At 46.0% G+C, this 22,520-nt stretch overlaps 1 protein-coding gene across 2 annotated transcripts; it reads left to right on the top strand.

Annotated features, from left to right (window-relative positions):
* The first annotated feature begins 6,662 nt into the window (after positions 1–6,662).
* LOC103705364 (probable methyltransferase PMT28) lies at positions 6,663–21,525 on the top strand. Of its 2 annotated transcripts, XM_008789041.4 has the most exons (9): positions 6,915–7,990; positions 8,075–8,224; positions 8,790–9,060; positions 9,152–9,280; positions 10,372–10,546; positions 10,845–11,090; positions 11,295–11,489; positions 20,824–21,132; positions 21,284–21,525. In XM_008789041.4, exons 1-8 carry the CDS (start codon positions 7,226–7,228, stop codon positions 21,020–21,022), a joined length of 2,130 nt encoding a protein of 709 aa, XP_008787263.2. In that variant the 5' UTR covers positions 6,915–7,225; the 3' UTR covers positions 21,023–21,132; positions 21,284–21,525. The 2 variants fall into 2 exon arrangements, with proteins under 2 accessions (XP_026659777.2, XP_008787263.2); XM_026803976.2 differs by lacking the exon at positions 11,295–11,489 and having other exon boundaries at positions 6,663–7,990.
* The last annotated feature ends 995 nt before the right edge of the window (positions 21,526–22,520 follow it).

The raw sequence follows: 22,520 nt of genomic DNA, 5'->3' as shown, positions 1-22,520 counted from the left end.
GTCATATCAAGTGCTCAACCGAAACAAGACAAAAGGTATGACGAGCATCTGCAACTTTGGACTGTTGGAAAGCTTCATTTGGTGCTGTAATTTGCCTGTGAATGCAGGCCGTTGCATATGATGCTTAAAGAGTAAGCAGTAAATGAAACCTGGAGCAAAGAAAGTAACAGGCGCGCACAGAAATTTTTTTTTTTTTTTTTTTTTGGTGGTAAAATGGTATGGTTACACATCCATCACATAAATACATCCACCAGTATCGAAACACATCAATCATACAATTGTTGGGGCACCGGCCCCCGAGGGTGTTCTCAACATGAAAAGCTACATAATTTGCAACACTGTTCGCCTTTATGTAAACTTGAGTTGCCTTAAAGAGTCTGAATGTAGAGATCGGGTTCTTCAAATCCTCAAAAAGATAATAGATGTTATTGTTGCAGGGTTTCACCCCGGCAGCAGCCCACACACCAGCCGAGCAGGAAAAGCATCTGCGTCCCTCCCGAGGTATTGTCCGCTCTGGGATTGCCGCTTCGGGTCTCCGGGAGGTCGCCCAGGGTCTTTGCCCAATGACAGTCCCGAGCCCTAACAGCGCGGGGGTCCGCGGAGGTACTACCCCTACCCTCACGGTTTTGTCCCACAAAAGGGCCCTCGGTAAGAAGAGGCTATTGAGCCCCCCATTTAAGGCACTGACCTTTCCGCTGATTAGCCGATGTGGGACTAAACTGGGAACCCCATCCCACAACACAGCCCCCCAGCGGGAAGGTCTGTGCGTGGCCGGGGCCCTTCCTCTAGCGCCAACTGTTGCGGGGTTTCACCCCGGCCGAGCAGGAAAAGCATCTGCGTCCCTCCCGAGGTATTGTCCGCTCTAGGATTGCCGCTTCGGGTCTCCGGGAGGTCGCCCAGGGTCTTTGCCCAATGGCAGTCCCGAGCCCTAACGGCGCGGGGGTCCGCGAAGGTACTACCCCTACCCTCATGGTTTTGTCCCACAAAAGGGCCCTCGGTAAGAAGAGGCTATTGAGCCCCCCATTTAAGGTACAGACCTTTCCGCTGATTAGCCGATGTGGGACTAAACTGGGAACCCCATCCCACAACAGTTATCATGGGCGGTAAATCTAGGTAATGACTATTTTAAAGTCCCGTTCCAGAGTAATGTTAGCAGACACTAAGAAATTTGCATGATATCTATGCTGGCTATGAGAGTACCTGCTGTGGCCAAGGTTGAGTTGGGCCCCTATGTTTGCTTGTCTTCTTCTTCCAAAAGAGAAAACAAAGGCTCGTGGAGAAGGCATTGGATGGCTTTCGCTTTCTGAAGCTTGACAAATGGTCGTTTAGTTGGATTTGAAGACAAGTTGGCCGTTTTATTTAGCCTAGTTTCAGAAGACCATTCAACCAGGGTCCAGGATTGGAAGGTTTAGGCCACGCCAAAGTTTGTTTTCAGCTGTTTTTGTCCCCAGCGCATGTGCGGGATTGGTTTGGGTGGTTGTGAAACGGCTTTAAGGCTCTTTGTCTGGGCCTTCCGGCTTGTTTCCCTATTTGTAGTCTAGTCTAGTGTTTTGCTTGCTGGCCCAGGGATGCAGATGCTGCCCTTTCTTGCTTGCTTTCTTTCTTTCTTTTTTCTTTCTTTTTTCTTTTTTTTCGGTAGAGCAGATGTATTAAATTATTCAAATATAGATACATTCATGAAAATCAGAATTTCTTTCTTTTTTTGCAATTGCTAGTTTTATAAATTGCCTGTCCTACTTGATTATAGTTGTCAGAATAGATAAATATGTTCCTTAAGATGTTTGATGATCAGACTTAAACCTCTGAAGAACTCTTTTGGTTAAATGGAGACTTATTTGATTTCAATTCCCTTAAGCAAGGACTTGTTTGTTTTTATAATTTTCTAGGTGAATTAGACTACTAGAGGGAAAGTTGAATTATATGGATGATCAACAACAATTTTTGAGAACTGGATTTTCCTTGTAACAAAAAGTATTTCATTAAGATTTGATATTGGAAATATCATACAGTGCAACCCCATTTTTAAAATGTTAAAATAATGAGAGTAATGCTCTGCAATTTTTGTTTTATGTACACAAAAAAATTTCATTTAGCATGTGGCACGCGAGAATTTTGTGTGACTTACTGGAATCGGATGATTGAATGATGAGTTGATTCAGCTTGCTTTCTAATCTTTAAAGCTTGGCGCTTATGAGAATTAGTGGGTTGGGTTTGGTCAGGTCTTCCCATATCAGCAACCCAAAGTATATTCACGATATCCAAATCCAACCTCAAGTTTGATTAAAACTCCATAACCATATCCAATATTGGATTAAAATATGGTCAAGTATTGAGTCAAGTTTCGATTAAAAATATAGTTTTTAACAAGTTATTTTGCTGCATTTTAAATTATTTTTAAAATTATTTAATGCACATAAAATGATATCTCATGAATCATGGAGCATAAAATAATGATGTAAAAATATAAAAAATTGTGTCTACAGGAGGGTGTTTAAACATACATAAAATATTAATACATAAAAATGAAAAAGATCTTACAATAATCAAGCTTATTATAAATATTAAATAAATATATTTAAAAAAATTGCTGCAAATGACATGAATAGAAATTTGGCAGAACAAGATAAGTTATAATTCAACTAGTTTTTTATTTTTTATTTTATAATTAAAATAAAATTAATAGATATATATTGAAACATATATGTGTAATGTTTATATATTTATGTGTATGTATGTATGATGTATATTTGTATCTTGTGCCGCACAGTACTGAGCTCTATCCTCATCTATTTACTATCCAATACTTTGGTGCCAATCACAGTACTGCGATGTATGGAGCGACTCTCCTCCAGATTTATTTGGGGGCGGCATGGCGATAGAGGAGGCATTCACTTGGTGGCTTGGGAGATTATCTGCCAGCCGGTCAGCAGAGGTGGGCAAGGAGTCCAGTCACTGGTGGAGTGTCGGGAGTTACTAGCGATCAGATTGGTAACCAAGTTCTTGCTAGAGTTTTGGGGTTCGCTTCTAAGGGTGAAGTATGGGCTCCATGCACTATCTTCTCACCTTCGCACTGGGCACATGTCCTCTTTCATCTGGAGAGAGATTTGTGCCTGCACCCCGATAGTGGTACCGACGATCAAATGGGAGATTGGTGATGGAAGAGCAATCAGGGTACTGAAGGACAGGTGGCTCTCTGAGGTACCATTGCAGGGGTGGCCTACCATGATTGACCATGACGAGTTGGAGAGGCGCAGAGTCTGCGATCTCTATTCCAGAGAAGTGGAGATGGGATGAGGCCCTTGTTAGGCATATATTCGGAGAGCAGCTTGCTGAGGGGGTTCTGGCGGTACCGACCTCGGTTGGGGAGACAACGGACAGAAGAGTGTGGAGCTTGATTGGAAGAGTGGAACTTCAAGCTCGGAACTTGTATGGCTTGGTCGGGAGGGCTCCGGCACAACAGCTAGAGGGCGCCTGGATTTCTCTGGAAGGTGGCATGAGGTGCTTGCCTACCAAAGGCAGGGCCGGCCCGAGCCCTAGGCGATCGAGGCGGTCGCCTAAGGCCTCGGGCCAATGGAAGGCCTCCGGGAGCAGAAGCTGGCTACGAGTCTTCCCCTTTGATGGAAGGGAGGTGGAGGGTTTCCTGGCCTGCAGAGGGGCAATTGGGAAAGTTGGGGACAGTAGTTTTGTTTTGGGTGGAGAGAGAGAGAGAGAGAGAGAGAGAGAGAGAGGGATTTGGTTGGCTTCATACACGCCTGAAGCCACTCTTATCTTTCATCCCTTCTCTTTTTTGGTTTTGGTCTTGGTTTTTCTTCCCTCACAAGTCATTACTCCTGATCCAGCTGGGCCACCAGGAAGAAAGATAGGGGGATTGGAGATGGACTTCTTGGAGGGAGGAGATTCTTTTAATTTTCTCCTCTCGGTTTCTTCTCCCCTCTTGGGTGGTAGAGAGAGAAAAGGAGGGAGGGGGTTGAATGGCTGCTGTGCCGTGATGTTGCAGTTGCAGCTTCGGTGCTCACTTGAAGGGGGAGATGGTCTTTAGCAAAAGAAAAGGAGGGTAGAGAGAGAAGGAGGGAGGGGGGGGGGGGGGGGTGTTGAATGGCTGCCGTGCCGTTGATGTTGCTGTGGCTGCTTGGGTACTCACTTGAAGGGGGGATGGTGGGATGGGACTTTTATTAATTAGATGGAGTGAATTTCCCATAATGACCCTACTTTCAGAGGTTGTGAAGCGCAATGGGATGACCTTTTCCTATTCTGCTCTTGCTTCACATGGTAAACAATATTGCCAAGAATAGTTTCATGGGCTCTTTTTTTTTAAGTATTTTTTTAATATTTTCATTCAAGAATTATATTAAACTGCAGAGGCTTTTTGTCTACCTTTATTAGATTCATGCATCTTTGTTGAAATAGTGTACTTGACAACAATCTATTTCCATAACATTTTTTTAAGTATTTTATATTTATTAAAAAAAATTATTATTTAAAAAAAAGAGGCCTCATTTACTGAATTCGCCTTAGGCCCCCAGATGTATTGGGCCGCCCCTGACCAAAAGCATGCTACTGAGGAGGGGAGTGCAGATTCTATCAGTGTGTGCAGTGCACCCGGAGGTGAAGGAGATCATTTACCATGCCCTCATCGAGTGCCCACGGGCTAGCCAAATTTGGGGGAGCGCCTCGGCCTTCCCCAACCATCGACAGATGTGGGCATCTATTGGGGACTTTCTGGACTTCCTGAAGTCCTCGATGCATGGTCCGGAGGATGAGGAGAGGGGGATGCGAGCGGCCTACCTGGCTTACCATAATTGGCTGGACAGGAATGCCCGGGTCTTTGAGGACGGAGGCTTACATCCGAGGGTGGTGGTGGACATAGATTTTATGCACGCGACAGAGTTTCTGGGCATCAGTGTCGCTTTACCTGCTGAGTTAGCTGGAGAAACCTAGGGCACTTATTCTGTATTACAGCATCCAAGATTGTGCTTGTTTTTTAGGTGCCCCTACCCTCTGGCTATGTCAAGATGAATTTCGATGGCAGTGTTGTCGAGGGAGGGACCCACAGATATGTGGGTTTTGTTATTAGAGACCACGATACTAGGCTAGCGGTGGCAGGGGACAATAGATCTATGACATGTCTATCACGGGTGCCGAGCTCAGAGCTGCATGGGAAGGTGTTATCTATGCGAGCCGAGTACTGGGCGCAGACAACATCATCCTCGAGGGAGACTTGACCACAATGATTGAGTGGGTCCGGGGTCGAGGAAGCATGGCTGAGGAGAGGCCGCTGTTCCATGATATCCGCAGCCTATTAGGAGAGTGTGTATCTCACCAAGCCATGCACGTCTACAAAAAGGCAAATGGGGCTACTAACTGGGTTGCCTCTTATGAGACTCAGCATTTTGGTGGCTTCATTTAGATGGCCCACGGGGCGGTGCTGGAGTCCCTAAGTAGCCTTTGATTTTTTGACTTTGTTGGCCGCATTCACAGCCGCAGGGTGTGAGCCACCGTTGTGCCAATATATATATATAAACACACACACACATAAGTAGGTTGGATTTTGGATTTCCGGGGGTGTAGATGCATCCAAATTCAAATTCAATATGGAAAGCCTTAGGTCTATTTTCATAACCCCAGCCCAATTTGATAGCTTATGGAATCTTATGTCTCCAATCGAGTTGGCAAGACATCGGCCCCTATTAATACTTCTATTTGCCTAGAGAGAGATTATCATGTAGCAAAAAAAGAACTAATGAACTATTCGTACACTAAATGGCACTTGAAGCATTTCCCATGTAATGACTTCAACTTTCTTTACCAACCCAAACAAAAAATTCTTTCTATGTAAAATGAAAATGTTATTTTATTTTGATGAATACCATAAAATTACAAATGTTTTATGGTAGCTGCTGGAAGGTGATAACCAAAAGATAGTGTTGGAGGGCAAAATGGTCAACCTCGGGCCGAATTTGAACCACAACAGATAGCATGCAATTTCTATGTTATCTTCATTAATGCAGACCCCATTGAAAAATGTTATAATTAGAATGATCATTAGTTTTTGGAAAAATATTAACAAGACCATTTCTTAAGGTGATTACCCTATTTATAACTAATAATATATTAAATTCCTATAAGTTATTGAATTCTTAAGAGACTAGTTAGATATTCTATATTAGTCACCATTTTTTATTAAAAAAAATTGCTCTTGGTAATTTTTTAAAGTTCCTTCATCTTAATCACAACCTACCTGTACATTACACTCATTCATTTTCTTCATGATATTAATAATTAAGCTTTTATTTACTTAAATATAAATATAATACTAGAAAGTATAATTATTGCCAATTTATATTAGAAAAGTACTAATTGTTGGAGGAAATTTAGATTGCTAAATCCCTTTATAGAGATTGATCATGATATAGTGTTTAATATAATGGAAAAGAGATCTTTAATTTTCTTTTGTCTCTCTAAGCAATCAATACCTTATAACTTTAGGTAACGAATGCAGAAGTTTAATGATTCGCAAATAGCTGATGGATGACTGACTGGTAGTGGTTGATCCTCATCTCCCAGGATCTGATGAGCGTGAGAACTCTAGAAATCTAAAGTCGCCGAAACTCCTGGCGCCGGAATCGGGTCGGTGCGCGCCGCCCGCGGGCTCCGACGAACCCCGCGACTCGTTATCTTCTTCACAAGTTCACGTAGTCTTCTCACCTTCAGAATCCAATCCCCAACGTCACCTCGATCAAGACGAGAAACGAACCCCTCCTACGAAATATAAGAAAAACTCGTTCGAGTTCAATTCTCCAATACAGACGACCACGAAGTGGAGCACTTACTTTTTGTACTCATTTTGAGCATAAACCAATCCCCCTCCACCTCCACCGACCCCCACAAAAAAAAAGCTCCGGAATTTTCTTTTTGAAAGAATCCTTCATTAATTAGTAAACTACTGTATAAACCAAATAGTTCTCTCTAATCTCTTCCTTTCGTTCTACTTTTCTTCTCTCGTTTAGCTAAAACAAAGCTTTATCAAACAGAAGAAATCCACTATTCCAACCACTGTTTACCAACTTCCATCTGCATAAACTTCTTTTCTAGGCTTTTTAGCTCCTCGTTTGCTCCGCGCCAGCCACTGATATCTCTGCATTGGCGACCGAATGGGAGCCTCCATCGAAATCACCGAGATCTATTAGATCTTCTGAGACTCCACAACCTTATAGTCGGCGAAGCGATGGCCGGGGTTCGGTTGGGGCGGGGCGCCAAGCGCGCTCCCTTGGGCTTCTGCGCCAAGGTAGCGCTGGTGATACTTCTAGGGCTCGCTTTCATCGTTATCTGGTCCATTTTCTCCGCCCCGTCCTCCACCGTCCTCTCCTCCCAGCGGAGCAGCTTCGACGAGATCTTCGACCCCGACGCCTCGCCGGCGGTGGAGAAGAAGAAGGAGGTGGGGGAAAGCAAGAAGAGGAATCCAAGCTCGCCGCCGAAAGATCGGAGTGGGAATGGGAACGGAAGAGGTAGAGGAGCGCCGGAGAAGGAGAAGAAAGAAGGGGGGATCGAGGAGAAGGCGGCTGCGGCGGTGAAGAATGAAACGAGAGAGGCGGAAGGGCTGAACGAGGAGGAGAGGGAGTGGGGAGAGGCGAAGGCGAAGGTGGAGGGATTGGAGGAGGCGGTGGAGGGGGAGGGAGGGATGGATGAGGACATGGAGGACGGGGTTGATGTGAATCCGGAGGAGGAGGAGGAGGTGGATGAGGAGAAGAGTGGGGGGAATAAGAAGAACAAGAAGAAGAAGAAAAAATTGGGGCCTTTGTTTGATCCGGGGGCTCGGTATAATTGGAAGCTTTGTGGAGGGAGGCATGGCCATAATTATATACCGTGTGTTGATATGGAAGGTGGTCATCGGCATCATGAGAGGAGTTGCCCTCGGATGCCATGGATGTGCCTGGTTTCTCTTCCTCAGCAGTATAGACCTCCCCCGCCTTGGCCCGAGAGAGAATCCAAGGTTTTTCCTTTGCTAGAATAGTAGTTGTTTCGAAGTTTTTCCTTCTGGGGCAATGCTGATATTTGCTGCAATTTGATGTTTCAGATATTTTATAAAAATGTGGCTCACCCGAAGCTCTCTGCATTCATTAAAACTCACAGTTGGTTAAATCTATCTGAGGAGTACTTATTGTTTCCTCGGCAGCAATCTGAGTTTAAAGGTGGGGCTCAGCAATACCTCAATTCAATTGAAGAGGTAAGAAGCCTTCGAGAGTTTTTGTGAGAGGTTAAGACTACACATGTTGAAATGTCAATTTTGACAATAAATATGATGGAATTTTGCTATCTGTATATATGCATTAGTAGCTCATTAAAGAATTTGCAACAATCAAGATGGTGTGTGTCATGCTGCAATACAGAACAAATATGCCTGCGGCATTATGGTTCAGGCATGTTCTTGATTCATTGAAGGTTTATTTTTTGACAGGAAAGTACTCGTCAAAACCATACTGGATAGTGTTCTTCTGTCTCTAAAACCTTGTTTGATGATTATTAGAATTGACCTATGCTTTAGTGATTGGATTCTGAGACCCTGTTTGGATGCTGGCCATGCTTATTTAGCCTGTTGCTTTCCATCTTGTAGTATTCTTGCCCCATTTGTTTGATTGTACAATCTGCATATTTTTGCGTCTATTCTTGGTCTTGGATTGTTTACTCCATCTTTAACTTATTCTGGCCCGTGCATTGTGGGAATTGCCTGCTAGTGTAACTGATATAGGTTTTCCATGCTTAGGCTGAAAGTATATCTGTTGCTCTTATAGATGGTACCGGACATTGAATGGGGAAAAAATATTCGCGTAGTACTGGACATTGGATGTACGAGTGCTAGTTTTGGATTAATGCTTCTGGAGAAAGATGTGATAACACTATCTTTGGGACTGGTGAATGATCAAACAGATCTAGCACAAGTAGCCCTTGAGCGTGGTATCCCTGCAGTGATGGCAAATTTGGGATCAAGAAGGCTTCCTTTTCCAAGTGGTGTTTTTGATGCTATTCACTGTGGCAACTGCAACGTGCCATGGCATTCTAGTGGTTTGTATTTAGTGATTGCTTTTCTGGTTGAGGCAAAACTAATTATAGCTTGTTAGGATCATTAATATGAGCATCTATTTGTGATTTGTAGGTGGGAGGCTCCTCTTAGAGATGAACAGGATTCTACGTCCTGGAGGATACTTCATTATATCAACTAAACATGGAGATATTGATAATGAAGAAGATGCAACTAAACATGGAGATATTAATAGTGAAGAAGGTGGTTTATACGACCTGCAACCTATCCTTTCATATATACTGCTTGGTATCAGAGTAGCCAGAAAGGAGGAAGAAACTAATGACTGTCAGAATCTGAAAAAGAAACTAATCACATGCTGAATTTTGCACTCCATTCTTCTAAATAGAACTCCATACATGTAATCTTCTACCCAAGTGGAGTGCTCATCTTTCTTGTTTGTCCCAATTTTATCACCTTTGTTTTGGGCTATTCTTGTATTCCTCCCTTCTTCCTGCTCCCTCTAATCAATCTATTAAGGATTAGGCATGTTCATATCTACACAATTTGGTTTAATATCTTAATGTTCCTAAGAATGGTAATATTTGGTATTTATATGCCATGATCATTCCCCAGTTCCCTTTCTATTTCAACAAAATCTCAGTTATTATAGCATTTACACATCCATTTAATAATGTGTGCATAGGAACTAAGAGAAGAGAAAAGAAAAAAGGAGGGCGCAACCTTGCTAGAATATTTTTCAAGTGTTCCTTGCACACATTATGCATTAACTTTTGTGCTTTAATGTACACTATGTAATATTCACATATATAATTCATTGACTGAGTTATTAATAGATTCGCATGGCCAACTGTGTAGGTAGATTACCAATCACAGCTATATGTTGAATGGAACAGTTTCAACTTGAAATGATCCTGCAGATCTGTACTCCTAACAGTTATGATCCTACAACTATGTAAAATCTGCTAAACATGCCAAAATTTAAACACCATAAATCAAATGCTTGAATTTTACAGTGCTGGTTTATTAAGCTCAAATGATTTGCTTTCTTCATAATCCTTATTAGTGAACCAAATGCATATGGTCAATGTCCATCTTTTATTATTTAATTAGCATTTGTACTAGCGGTTACCATCTTGCGTTAAGTATAGGAAGTGACCAGGGACTCGGTTCATTTTCATCGGACTTTATTCACATCATCTAAAGTCATGAGCACATATTTGGGTCTGCCATATTTTTCTTTTCTTAAAGATTTATTATAATGGTAGTAGGGGCTTTCTTCAATGTTGCTTTGTTATTCATGTTTTTATTTTCCTCCTTTTTTCCTTGCCCAGGCATGTCAACATTGATGGCATCAATCTGCTGGAATATCCTGGCATACAAAGTTGATGAGGTCAATGAAGTGGGTGTTAGAATATATCAGAGACCAGCATCAAATGATATATACGAGCTGCGACGGACTAAAGAACCTCTTTTCTGCCAGGAAAATGACAAACAAGATGCTGCTTGGTAAGCTATGAGTAACAATTTTCATGGCATAAACTCATTTGCTGTAGTTTTACTGCTTTAATTTTCTTTTTGTTCCTCTGTTTTTCCCTTTCTTTTTTTGGGGGAACAAGATGCTGCTTGGTAAGCTATGAGTAACAATTTTCATGGCATAAACTCATTTGCTGTAGTTTTACTGCTTTAATTTTCTTTTTGTTCCTCTGTTTTTCCCTTTCTTTTTTTGGGGGAGGGGGAATGTTACTTTCAGCTTCTTGCAAGTGCCTAAATATATGAGCAAATCTAATTTTTATCTTTTCTACAGGTATACTCCAGTAAAATCATGTTTACATAAAGTTCCAGCTGCTATAGAGCAACGTGGCACTGATTGGCCGGAGGAATGGCCCAAGAGGCTTGAAACTTTTCCTGAATGGCTGGGTGATTCACAAGAAAAGTTGACTGCAGATCATGAGCACTGGAAGGCTATCATTAACAAATCATATCTTAATGGGATAGGTATCGATTGGTCAAATATTCGAAATATTATGGATATGAAAGCTATTTATGGAGGGTATGTAGAATTATCCCTTAAGCTAATATTTTATTAATATTTGTTCTTATCATAATTTAAAAAATGTTTTTGTTTGTGGAATTTTTAGTTTTATTGATTTTGATTTCAGAAATGAAATGTTTATTACCTATTTTTTGGAGTGTGTAGTTACCTGTTATTTCATTAGAAATGAAAAATAAAACTCTTGCAAACTTGAATGTACAGATTTGCAGCAGCCTTATCATCTCAAAAGGTTTGGGTGATGAATGTAGTTCCTGTGCATGCTCCAAACACTCTTCCTATCATTTATGAGCGTGGACTTCTCGGCATCTACCATGATTGGTGTGAACCATTCAGCACACACCCAAGGTCTTATGATCTTTTGCATGCTGACCATCTCTTCTCACGTCTTAAGAACAGGCATGTATTCAAAATATGTTGGCTTTGTATTTGTCTTTTGAAGCTTTATTTGCCAATCTTGTGTCTTGGATAGGGTTCTGGATGCCATATAATCTTGACCAACTATCCAAAATAAGTGATATATGATGTCAAGAGGCAACATCACTAGCAAAAGGGTGCCTGGAAATCTCAATCATGGTTTCAATAGGACATCTTTGTAGAAGCTCCATAAGAATATAAAATAAGACACCTTTAAAAATTAGGTCTTTGATGTTCTAAGGTTATAGGAACAACATGCCAACACTTCGTGCACCAGAGGGTATTACTTTCAGTTATATTAATGACTTCAGAACATAAAATTCTGCATCACATATTTGCCGTATTAAGTTAGTCTGCAATGCATCTGCTCTTCTTAGAAAGTCTTTAGCCGTCTCTTCAACTACCCAGAATCTTTTCCAGATATACCATCAAAATCGTTTAAATTCACTGGGTGACTTGCTATCTCTGTGTCTTGGATAGTTCGTACTTTAAAATACAGGAATTGGATAAAATATTGGACCCAGAAAATTCAATGTTGCAGATTATTCTCAACTTTTTATGAGGAGCATTACATGTTCTGACCTTCCAAATGATAAATTTTCTGAACTTGGTCTATTTACAAGAACATCGTCGCTGAATTTTTCCATCTGATGAGTTCTTCGTCTCCTAAGATATTTATGTTGAAGTTGTCTTCATTTATTTATTTTTTTTGTGCGTGTATATGTGTTTATATGTCTAGAAACACTTTTTTCTCCATTGCTCTGCCTGCACCCTGATTTTTCCCCCAAAGGTGTTGTAATGTACTTGAAGTTCCTTCTTATGTTTCCACATATGCTATTTTTTTTTTATTGCTCTGCTTCCGTCCTGAATTTTACCCCCAAGGAAGTTTTAACATGTGGGAAATCTCTTTTTGTGATTTCATAGATGTTATCTCCTTTTAGTAACCCTCCAATGGAGCATATTCATCTAACACGGCTTTAACCAAAACTAAACTTGTCATGCAGTCTGGAGGACCATGAATGGGAAGGCAAAAAGCTGTTTAGTTTTATCAGAAAATTGTTTCCAAAATGAAATATTTTGGAATACTTCTCAGGAGAAAAGCATGATTAAGAGCCGTGGATTGGATATACTTTTATATGCTTATATGTTAGCGTATGTGAGTAAATTAGTGCATTATTCTTAAGTACTGGTGGTGTGAAGAGGTAAAAGTCGCATCATCTTCATTTGAGGTAACTCAACTTAGAGAAGAATGACAATTGAATTAGAGGAAATAACTCCTTTTAGATTCTTTTAAAGATACAAGAGGAGGGGGAATGGTTCTTTATATTACTACGGGATTAATTTTGTGGGGCTCCATTGGATTGGGTTGGTTATGTAATCGTTTTACAGATCATCATGTGATTTCTTGTTTTACTGTGATGTAAGTTTTAAGTCATCATATGTCCTTTTAACCGGTCATCTAAGTCATGTATTATGTGATAGTTCATGTGTCCATGTAAGAGCGAACATCCTTCTTTTGAGAAGTACTCTGTATCTTCAATTTTTTGTTGGAAAGAGGGAGGGAGATTTTTTTTTTTTTTTTTTTTTCTGGTGGGGAGGGGGGTATGGGGGGGATGGGGGGTTGAGCAAGCTCTAAGGTGTTGGGGTCTTTGTTGTGGGCATTTGAATTTCTTACAATTATTATTATTGTTATTATTATTAGTAGCAGCAGCCGTATTAGTATTAGTATTAGTATTAGTATGATTAACAAGAATTCTTCATGATGTTTAGTCTTGAGAGTATTTTCAAGTTGTTACGTGACCTTATAAGTCTTCACAATAGTTTTGGATTATGAGTGGTCTATAAGTGAGGAAGATTCTAGGTATAACAACTTTAAGGATGAAAAAATAAGACACATGCTGCCTCTGAAGGACTGTTCTGCAGTAGGAACTAAGCCAACGGCTACTGTCCCTAGTTGTTCTGCAGCCTAACGGCTAGTCCTCACGGCCACCTGCTTCTCCGGCGAGGTCACCGGCGGCCCTCGGAGAGGTTCTCCTCCGTGGGGGGCACGGGAGTCTACTGCGGGCTGAGGAGGGGCCGTCGTTTTCTTCCCTGATATTTCTATTTTCTAACTCTCTGTGTGCAGGTCTGGGGAAAAGCGTCGCCGGAGCTGCGCCGATGGATCAACAGGCGGGCCCTTCGGGGACAACGACAGATGCGGCAGTGGTGGCGGGCAAAGGTATGGGCAAAGGTCCGGGGACAAGCCTCGCCGGAGCTACGCCGATGGATCAACAGGCGGGCCCTTCGGGGACAAAGACATATGCGGCGGTGGTGGCCGGCAAAGGTATGGGCAAAGGTAAGGGTAAAAACCTTGCGGGACGGGGGGAGACATCTAGGGTTCCGGCGAAGCTGGGGCCATGGGTGACTCACTGGCCCTCGGAAGCGGATGTGGCTCGGTTGAGTCGCCGCTTTCCGACGGTTTTCGAGCCGTCGGAGGCGCCCATCGAGGCCGCTCGCAGGGAGTGGGACGGCCTCTCGGTGGTGGTCCGCAGCCTCGGCCGTCGGGTACCGGCCGAGTGGGTGGCCAAGGATGTGGCCACCCGAGGAAGATTGGCAGGGAAGGTGGAGGCGGTGCCGCTAGCCGATGACCACCTAGCCCTGAGATTTGGGTCGACGGCCGACCGGGACAGAGTGCTTAATGGCGGCCCATGGGTGGTGGCGGGGCAACTCCTCGCCATGGAGCCGTGGATGCCGGAGTTTGTGCCGGGGGAGGTGCCCGTGAAAACGGCCGCTGTATGGCTCCGGCTACCCCGGCTCCCGCCGGAATATTGGTCGGCCGCGACCATACTGGAAATTGCGACCCAAGCGGGGCGGCCGCTCGCCGTTGACGGGGTGACCGAACAACGGCGAGCCATGGGCTTCGCTAGGGTGAAGGTGGCGATCGATGCCACCGAGCCCCTTCTTCCGGGGGTTCTGATTCGGGGGAAGACGAGGGTGCGGTGGCAGCCCTTCGTCTTCGAGAATATTGGTGACTATTGTACCGGTTGTGGCAGGGTTGGCCACTTGGTGAAGGCGTGCTGTCATTCGGCGCCGGAGCAGTCGGAGGAGGTGGGGGTGGACTTGGGGGCTTCTCAAGTAGGGCCGGCGATGGGAACCGGGGGGGTCGACCAAGGGCTGATTTTTGGGCCTTGGCTAGTGGCAAACCGACCCCGGCTCCCACGAGGGCCGCTGCCGCCGCCGCCGCTGTCGCGACCAGGGAAGACGGCTGAGCCGAAGGCCAAGGCGCCCTCGCCTCGGCCGCTGACTCCGGAAGACCGGGCTAGCCCACCGGTCATTCTCCCTCCGGATCGCGACGGTTGGCAGAAACCAACCAAGATCGCCCGTCGCCACTCGCCGCTGAAAACGCCGATGGAGGGGGAGGGCGACGGAGCACCGGAAACCTACCGCGGTAGCAACCGAGTCGACTCGGCGTTTCAACCCAGAGTTGGCCTGGTTGACCCGGATGGCGGGCCTGGCAAGCCTGGGCCGGACGTGCATTGGGCTGGCCCGGTCGCGATATCCGGCCCGCAGATCGACGCGGGTGGGACCACGGGCCCGTCGGGCAAGCGGCCCAGGGATGATGGGCCGCGAGTCGACAAGGGCCCATGGGGGTCCTTTGGTATGGGTAAGGCGCGCGCACGTGCGTTGCGCGTGGTGCGCACGGCACGTGCGCGCGCGCGTGTCGTTAGGGTGCTGGTGGCGCCCAAGGGAGCGCGCGATTCAAATGGGTCGCGCGCTCCCAGGGGGTCCCGCGCGCCCAAAGGCTTCGTCACGCGCGGGCCTGGCGGGCTGCGTGGGGCCTGCGGGACGCGCGAGCCTGGCGGGCCGCGCGCGCCTGACGGGCCGCGTGCGCCTGCTGGGCTGTGTGCGCCTGGTGGGCCAGGCCTGCCTGGCGGGCCGCCTATGCTGGCTGGGCCCCGCGGGCAGGTGGCTCCGAGTGAGCCTGTTCGTGGGCGGGTCGACCCCGGGGCTGCTCTTTCGGGGCTTGGTCCTTTCCAGTTTGGCCTTATGGGCGAGGGTATGGGCCCGGCGAGTAGCCATGATGTGATGGAGCCGGAGATTGTAGGAGAGAGGCTCGGGTCACCAGGAGCACTGAGTGTGCCTGGACTGATGGACACCATCGAGGATCCAGCACGGGGGGCAGCTACAGTATTCTGGTTTGGTTCCCCACCCCAGGTGGAGGAGAGACCCCGGCCAGAGACCTCTCTGGCAGGCACTGGAGTCATAGTATACCCCCCGCAGGAGTCTAGCCCGGGCGAGCGCGACCTAGGCGGTGGGGCCCATGGGGCAGGGGGTCGGGGTTTAGTTAGCCACCCTGAGGCTGAGCAGCTGGCTCAGGCCGCCCGGGAGGGGATGCCCCGGGGGGATAGTAGGAAGACCAGAGATGACCGGGTAGCGGTCGCAGGGACCACCAGTACACTGGCGGTGGATCATCCGACGGTGGTGCAGAGGGTCCGAGCGGCTGTTATGCGGGCTGTCTCCGGAGTGAGTGAGGATGACGGTCAGCTAGGGGGGATGCACTCCGAGGTAGTGTTGGACCCGATGGCCCAGGGGGTGGATGAGCCTGTGGCCGACCTCTCAGACTTTTCTCCATGAGGATCCTAGCTTGGAATTGCAGGGGGGCAGGTAAGCCGTCCTTTAGGACGTCGTTCAGGAGGTTAGTGCAGGTCCATAGCCCAGAGATCTGCTTCCTCTGTGAGACGCGATTATCTGGTAACGGACTTCGTTGTGTGCAGCGTCGTCTGGAGGCCGATTGGGAGTCCTATGCGATAGACTCCCAAGGGCTTTCAGGGGGCATTTTGGTATTATGGAAGCGGGGGGTGGCGTCTGTGGATGTCTTCCACAACTGCCCCCAACAGGTTATCATGATCATTACCGAGCCTGATGCGGCTCCATGGGTTTTGTGTGGGGTGTATGCGAGCACTGATTATAGGAATAGGAGGGTTCTCTGGGACGAGATTACTAATCTGGTTGTCCAGGGGTTTCCGACCATGGTGATAGGTGACTTCAATTGTATCTTAAGTGCGAGTGAGAAGAGAGGGGGACGACCCTTCACCGATACAGTAGATCGAAGAGAGTTCCGGGATTTTGTATCTCAGAATGGCTTAGTGGATCTGGGTTTCTCGGGACCGCGATTCACGTGGTGTAACAACCAGTCTGGTATGACTAGGGTTTGGGAGCGGATAGATAGGGCTATGGCGAGCCCCGATTGGATCATCCGATTTTCCACCTACCAGGTCAGACACTTATCCCGTATTGCCTCTGACCATTGTCCACTGTTGCTATCAACAACTTCGGATACTGGCCATCACAGCCCTTTCCGTTTTGAGAAGGTGTGGTTATCCTACCCTCAGTCCTGGGATATCGTTCGGGAGGCGTGGTCCTTGCCGGTACACGGCAATGCCATGCAGAGGGTATCACGAAAATTGGAACTAACTAAGAGGCGGCTCCGTCGTTGGAACCGCGAGGTTGTGGGAGATATTTTTAGGAAGATGGAAGTGGTAGAGGCTGCCATTAGTAATCTTCAAAGCAGGGAAGATCAGGAAGGTGAGCTCCCGGAGGCAGACATGACAAGCCTACGGGGGCTACTTGCCGATCATCACTCGTTGCTACGGCAACATGAGGTCTTCTGGAGACAGAAGTCCAGGGTCCAGTGGATTAGAGAGGGAGATCGGAATACCAGTTTCTTCCACCGGACGACGGTCATCAGGAGGCAGAGGAACATGATTCGTTCCCTGCGAGATGGGACTGGTCGTCAGGTGGAGGGGGAGGCAGAGGTTAGTCAGGTACTGCTAGATTTCTTTCGGTCCAGATGGACGGAGGATAGAGATCCCGGGGATGTCGGCCAGCTCCCGAGGGCGGATACGCAAATCGGAATGTCGGAGAATGCACTCCTGGTTCGACATGTGACGGGGGAGGAAGTGCAGGAGGCGGTCTGGGCCCTTGCAGGGGACAAGGCCCCAGGGCCGGACGGCTTTCCACCTTTCTTCTTTAGGAGATATTGGGGTGTCATTCGGGTTGCAGTGGTGGAGGCAGTACAGTACTTCTTCAGTCAGGCAGTGATGCCTGATGATTGGAGAGCTACCTATGTCGCGCTGATACCTAAACGCCAGGATGCGAGGGAGCCCAGCCATTTCAGGCCCATCAGCTTGTGCACAATCCTTTATAAGGTGGTGGCAAGGATAATGGTGGGTAGGATGAAGCATCTGCTGCCAGGCCTCATTTGCCAGGAGCAAGGTGCTTTTGTGGGGGGTAGGAATATTTCTGATAACGTCATGTTGGCCCAAGAAATGATGTGGGATCTGCGACGGGCCTCTAAGCGAAGAAGCATGATGGCTGTCAAGCTGGACATGGAACGGGCTTATGATAGGATTCGGTGGAGATTCTTACGACGCGCTTTGGAGTGCTTCGGTTTTCATGAGACCTAGATTGAGTGGGTGTTGGGGTGTGTCCAGGGGTCGAGATTCTCCATCTTGATCAACGGTACGCCCTCCCCTTTCTTTAGGTGTACGATGGGGCTTAGACAGGGATGTCCGTTATCCCCATACTTGTTTATCATCTGTTCAGATGTCCTGTCTCGGGCTCTGCGGGATGCTTGTGCTAACCGGGAGCTGGAGGCGTTTGTTCCCGCCCCAGGGTCTCGGTCTATATCGCATCTACTATTCGCAGACGATTGCCTACTCCTGGCCAGGGCGCAGGTAGAGGATGCACGGGTACTCAGGAGAGTTTTGGCGGAGTACTGTGCTATGTCGGGTCAGAAGGTTAACCTTCAGAAGTCAACAATCTCTTTCAGCCCTAGGACTGAGCATAGGGTCAGACAGGAGATTCGGGGGTTACTTGGGATGCCGGCCCAGGACGGGATCTGGAGTTACCTGGGAGTACCCATCACGGGTCAGAGGTTACGGGTGGCGGAGTGTTCTGGTCTGGTGCAGAGGATCCAGAGCAGACTGGAGGGGTGGAGGGCATCTTCACTTTCCATGATGGGTAGATTGACGCTGATTAGGTCAGTGCTAGCTTCCATGCCTGTCCACCTCATGGCCAACACAGTAGTTCCGAGAACAGTGCTAATGAGGATTGAGCGGCTACTTCGGAGCTTCCTGTGGGGGTCGTATGGAGGGGGTCACGGGGTGCATCTAGTGGCATGGGAGAGCGTCTGCCTACCAGTGAGTGAGGGTGGCCTCGGGGTCTCGTCTCTGGTGGAGCGACGTGAGGCGCTGATTGCCCGACATGCAGCTCGATTCACGCTGGAGCCACAGGGATTCTGGAGTCAGACTATGGCTACCAGATATGGCCGTACTGGCACTGCAGGGGCGGTCCGCAGTGGGCGTCGCTGTTCATTCATGTGGCGAGAGATTGCCAGATACCTTCCCATGGTCGAGGAGAACACTAGATGGTTGATAGGAAATGGGCAGAGTATTGATGTGGTTGGTGACCCATGGGTGGGTGCCCTACCCTTGAGACGTTGGCCGACTACGGTTGACATCGAGGCAGTGGAGGGACTGCGGGTCTGTGACCTCCTTGTCCCGGGCGGGGTTGCCTGGGATGAGGATAGGGTGGGTTACATGTTTGGGGCACACTTGGCTGAGAGGGTTAGGTCCCTTCCGATCCCGGGGCATGTGGGTCCGGATACCCGGGTGTGGAGCACGTCGTGCAGGACCGGAGTGAGGGTGGGGGACCTCTCCCGTGTGCTCCGGCCAGAGCATGAGCCAGGGCCGGATTGTGCCTGGGTCTGGCGCCTAGGCCTCCATCCGAGGGTCGCACTGTTCTTATGGAAGGTTGCTTGGGTTCGGCTTCCGACAAGAGCAGTATTGAGCGAACGGGGTTTGAGGTTGCCCTCAGAGTGCGGGGCATGCGGAGCTGAGGAGTCGGTGGACTATGTACTGTTTCAGTGCATATGGGCGAGGGCGGCGTGGTGTGCGGCGGGGCTGCCATGGGATGGTTGGACCCATGGGGACCAGTTCTTACGAACTATTCGCGGGTGGTCGGGTAACCCATTGACTCGCCAAGAGGCGGTTAGAGCGACCTGCACAGCATACCAGATATGGCTGGCTAGGAATGCTTGAACCTTTGGTGAGCAGAGCAAGTCGCCAAGGCTCGTGGCGGAGAGCGCCCGGGCGTAGGCGGCAGAGTTTAGTTGTGCTGTCTCCTTAGACGGACTTTTGATAGCTCGGGATATCTGGGGCTCCCCTTCTGCCTCGGCAGCTTCTCACACGGTGTTTTTCACCTGGGAGCCCCCACCCCCAAGCTTCCTCAAAGTCAATTTTGATGGGTCCGTGCTGGATGGTGGCACGATAGGTGGAGCGGGTTTTGTTATTCGGGACCCTACCTCCAGGGTTGTGGCGGCAGGAGGCTGTCAGGTATTTGACTGTACGGTCCCTGGAGCGGAGCTGAGAGCTGCCTGGGCGGGTCTTCGACACGCTCAGCATGTGCTCTCAGCTAGATCTGTCATCTTGGAGGGTGACTCGGCTACGGTCATTAGTTGGATCCAGGGGGGTCTGAGAGCCGGTGCTGCCGACCATCCCTTGGTCCGCGATATCGGGTTGATGACGAGGGACGGAGGGGTGGTCCAGGCGAAGCATGTGTTTCGAGAAGCTAATGGGGCTGCGGATTGGGTGGCCACGTATGTGGCCAACCATGCCGGGAGCACCTTATGGGCTGGGGACGGGGAGCTGCCTCGGGAGCTCCGTGATGTCTTGTTTTCCGATTTTATTGGGTGTATCCGTACACGTGTTGTATAGATCGCCCGGTTTAGCAAAAAAAAAAAAAAAAAAAAAAAGACATTTGTATTTATTATTTTGGGAATATCTTAAGAGGGTTCTTGCACGATATATGATGGAGAACACAAAGCTGATTCTCCCCCCTTATTTGAAATTTCAAATTCTTATTTGCCAAATGCCACCTTGGAAGCATTGCTAGATGCCAGGCATGTATGAAAGGAATCATTATATGTATGATCATGTGATTGTTTGCACTCAATATTATCTTTCAGATGTAGACAGCATTGTCGATAAATATATGGTGGATCCACAGGAGGATAAGTGACAAGTTGTTTAGTGGTTGCTGAAATACTTTAAATGATGTTATTACATATGTTCTGTAACTAACATAGCGGTGATAAAGGGCTTCATGAGAAGTTTCTCCTTGCAACTTTATTTTTATTCTGGTCAAGCGTAGGCTTGAGTATTCATTAAGTGCTTACTCTTTGAGTTTGCTGATCAATAAGTATATTGCTTTATAGCAGTAGTTGATATGAGGTATTGACTATACCAGTTGTTCTACTACTTTTACCACACTGCAGGTGTAAGCAACCAGTTGTAATCGTGGTTGAGATGGATAGAATTCTGAGGCCAGGAGGTTGGGCCATCATCCGTGATAAATTGGAGATCTTGAATCCATTAGAGACAATCTTGAAATCACTGCATTGGGAAATAATGATGACTTATGCCAAGGATAAGGAGGGCATTATCATTGCACAGAAGACAACGTGGAGGCCATAAAGCTATTGGATCTATCCATGTGCTGTAATCATTAAGTTAGGTCTTCCTCCATTTTGAGGGAAAAGGCTGGGGTTTCTGGTTCTCGATGTTCATTCATCTATCGACACAAGGTACAACTTTGATTCCTTTCTCATGGATTAACGTTATTTCAGTGCCAGTTGAAGTATATGATAACCATTTTCTGTGGATGCATTGTCTTTTTAATGTTATATAACTTACATGGTTAATTATCTTGATCATTTTGTTCGAATGAAAATCCAGAATATTTGGAAGCATTTGATTGCGGGATTACTCCGAAGCACACCAAATCCTGGAGGGTTCTCACTTCCGTGATTGTTATTTGAAAGTTAAAAGAGAGCTGTTTATTGGAATGGCTTGAGTGAAAAACTTTGTTGTTTTACCATTCAACGCCTGGTAAAATTTCACAATTGTGATGTATCCTGGACGAGTTTTGAAATCATGATTGAGCGTGTGACGACCGGAAGTTATTATCGTCTTTGTGAGATTTGAGTAGTTCTTTCCCTTTCAAGAGTTTATATAGCTAAGATCTGCTGACCAACAATAGATAAATGATGGTTGATCATCCCAGTAGTTAAGCTTTATATATCCTCATGGTTAGATGAGGTCCTTCGTGAACACCACAAGGTATGAAGACCAGATTTTTATTTTCTTCATGGGACAATTGAATAATTTTATACTATATTGCATTATATTATTTGTATATTATATTATATTGATAATCAGTATTATAATATTATATAATACTAACACAGCATTACATGTTGCTGATATTAAAAATAAATATTATATTGATATATTAGTATTATCATTAATGATAATAATGTTATTATCTTAATACTAAAACTTATCTGGGCATTGGAAATGGAATTAAAATATATATATATATATATTTGATGATTTTAAGGAATGGATTTTCCAGTTGAAAAATTATTCTAATTTCCGTCCCGTATGTATATGTATGTATATATGAGCAAATGAAAGCAAAAGGATCACTCAAAAGAAAAAGTCAAAAGACATGCAAATTCATGGCTTAGATTTTATACTTTGAGCAAATGAAACCAAAAGGAGCATACAAAGAAAAAGTCAAAAGAAATTTATAAATTTACATAATTTGTAAATTTACATGAATGATGGTGATATTTTTAACTGGATGGTGATCGTAGCCTTCCATCTTTTCTTTGTATAGATGCATATTACTGCATTGGCCACCCTAACAATAATTTGTTCAAGCCATCAAACATCTCATACTTGCCAAATATCCTAAAACTTGTTTATGACTTGGTTGAACCTGAATCAAAATGCAATATTGCGAGGTCTAACAAAAAATTGAGAACTAATTGAAAATATATTCGGCTAATTTCTATACTTGTCAAATCTTATTAGATTTCTTCCTCTATCTCTATTTTGAAATATATCTTGATTCAAGCAGGCCATTTACTAATTAGATCCTTAAATCCTTAATTTTTACATTATATAA

Source organism: Phoenix dactylifera, unplaced genomic scaffold (genome assembly GCF_009389715.1).
Source record: "Phoenix dactylifera cultivar Barhee BC4 unplaced genomic scaffold, palm_55x_up_171113_PBpolish2nd_filt_p 000007F, whole genome shotgun sequence".
NCBI lineage: Eukaryota > Viridiplantae > Streptophyta > Magnoliopsida > Arecales > Arecaceae > Phoenix > Phoenix dactylifera.
The sequence above is the reverse complement of the archived record's forward strand: the minus strand, read 5'-3'. Positions and strand labels throughout refer to the sequence as shown.

Excerpts from the sequence above, each read along its gene's own strand:
- LOC103705364 (XM_008789041.4), top strand. The coding sequence starts at position 7,226 with ATGGCCGGGGTTCGGTTGGGGCGGGGCGCCAAGCGCGCTCCCTTGGGC. Across the intron at positions 9,281-10,371 it reads AGATATTAATAGTGAAGAAG|GCATGTCAACATTGATGGCA; the intron begins GTGGTTTATACG and ends TTCCTTGCCCAG. Across the intron at positions 11,091-11,294 it reads ATGAAAGCTATTTATGGAGG|ATTTGCAGCAGCCTTATCAT; the intron begins GTATGTAGAATT and ends TTGAATGTACAG.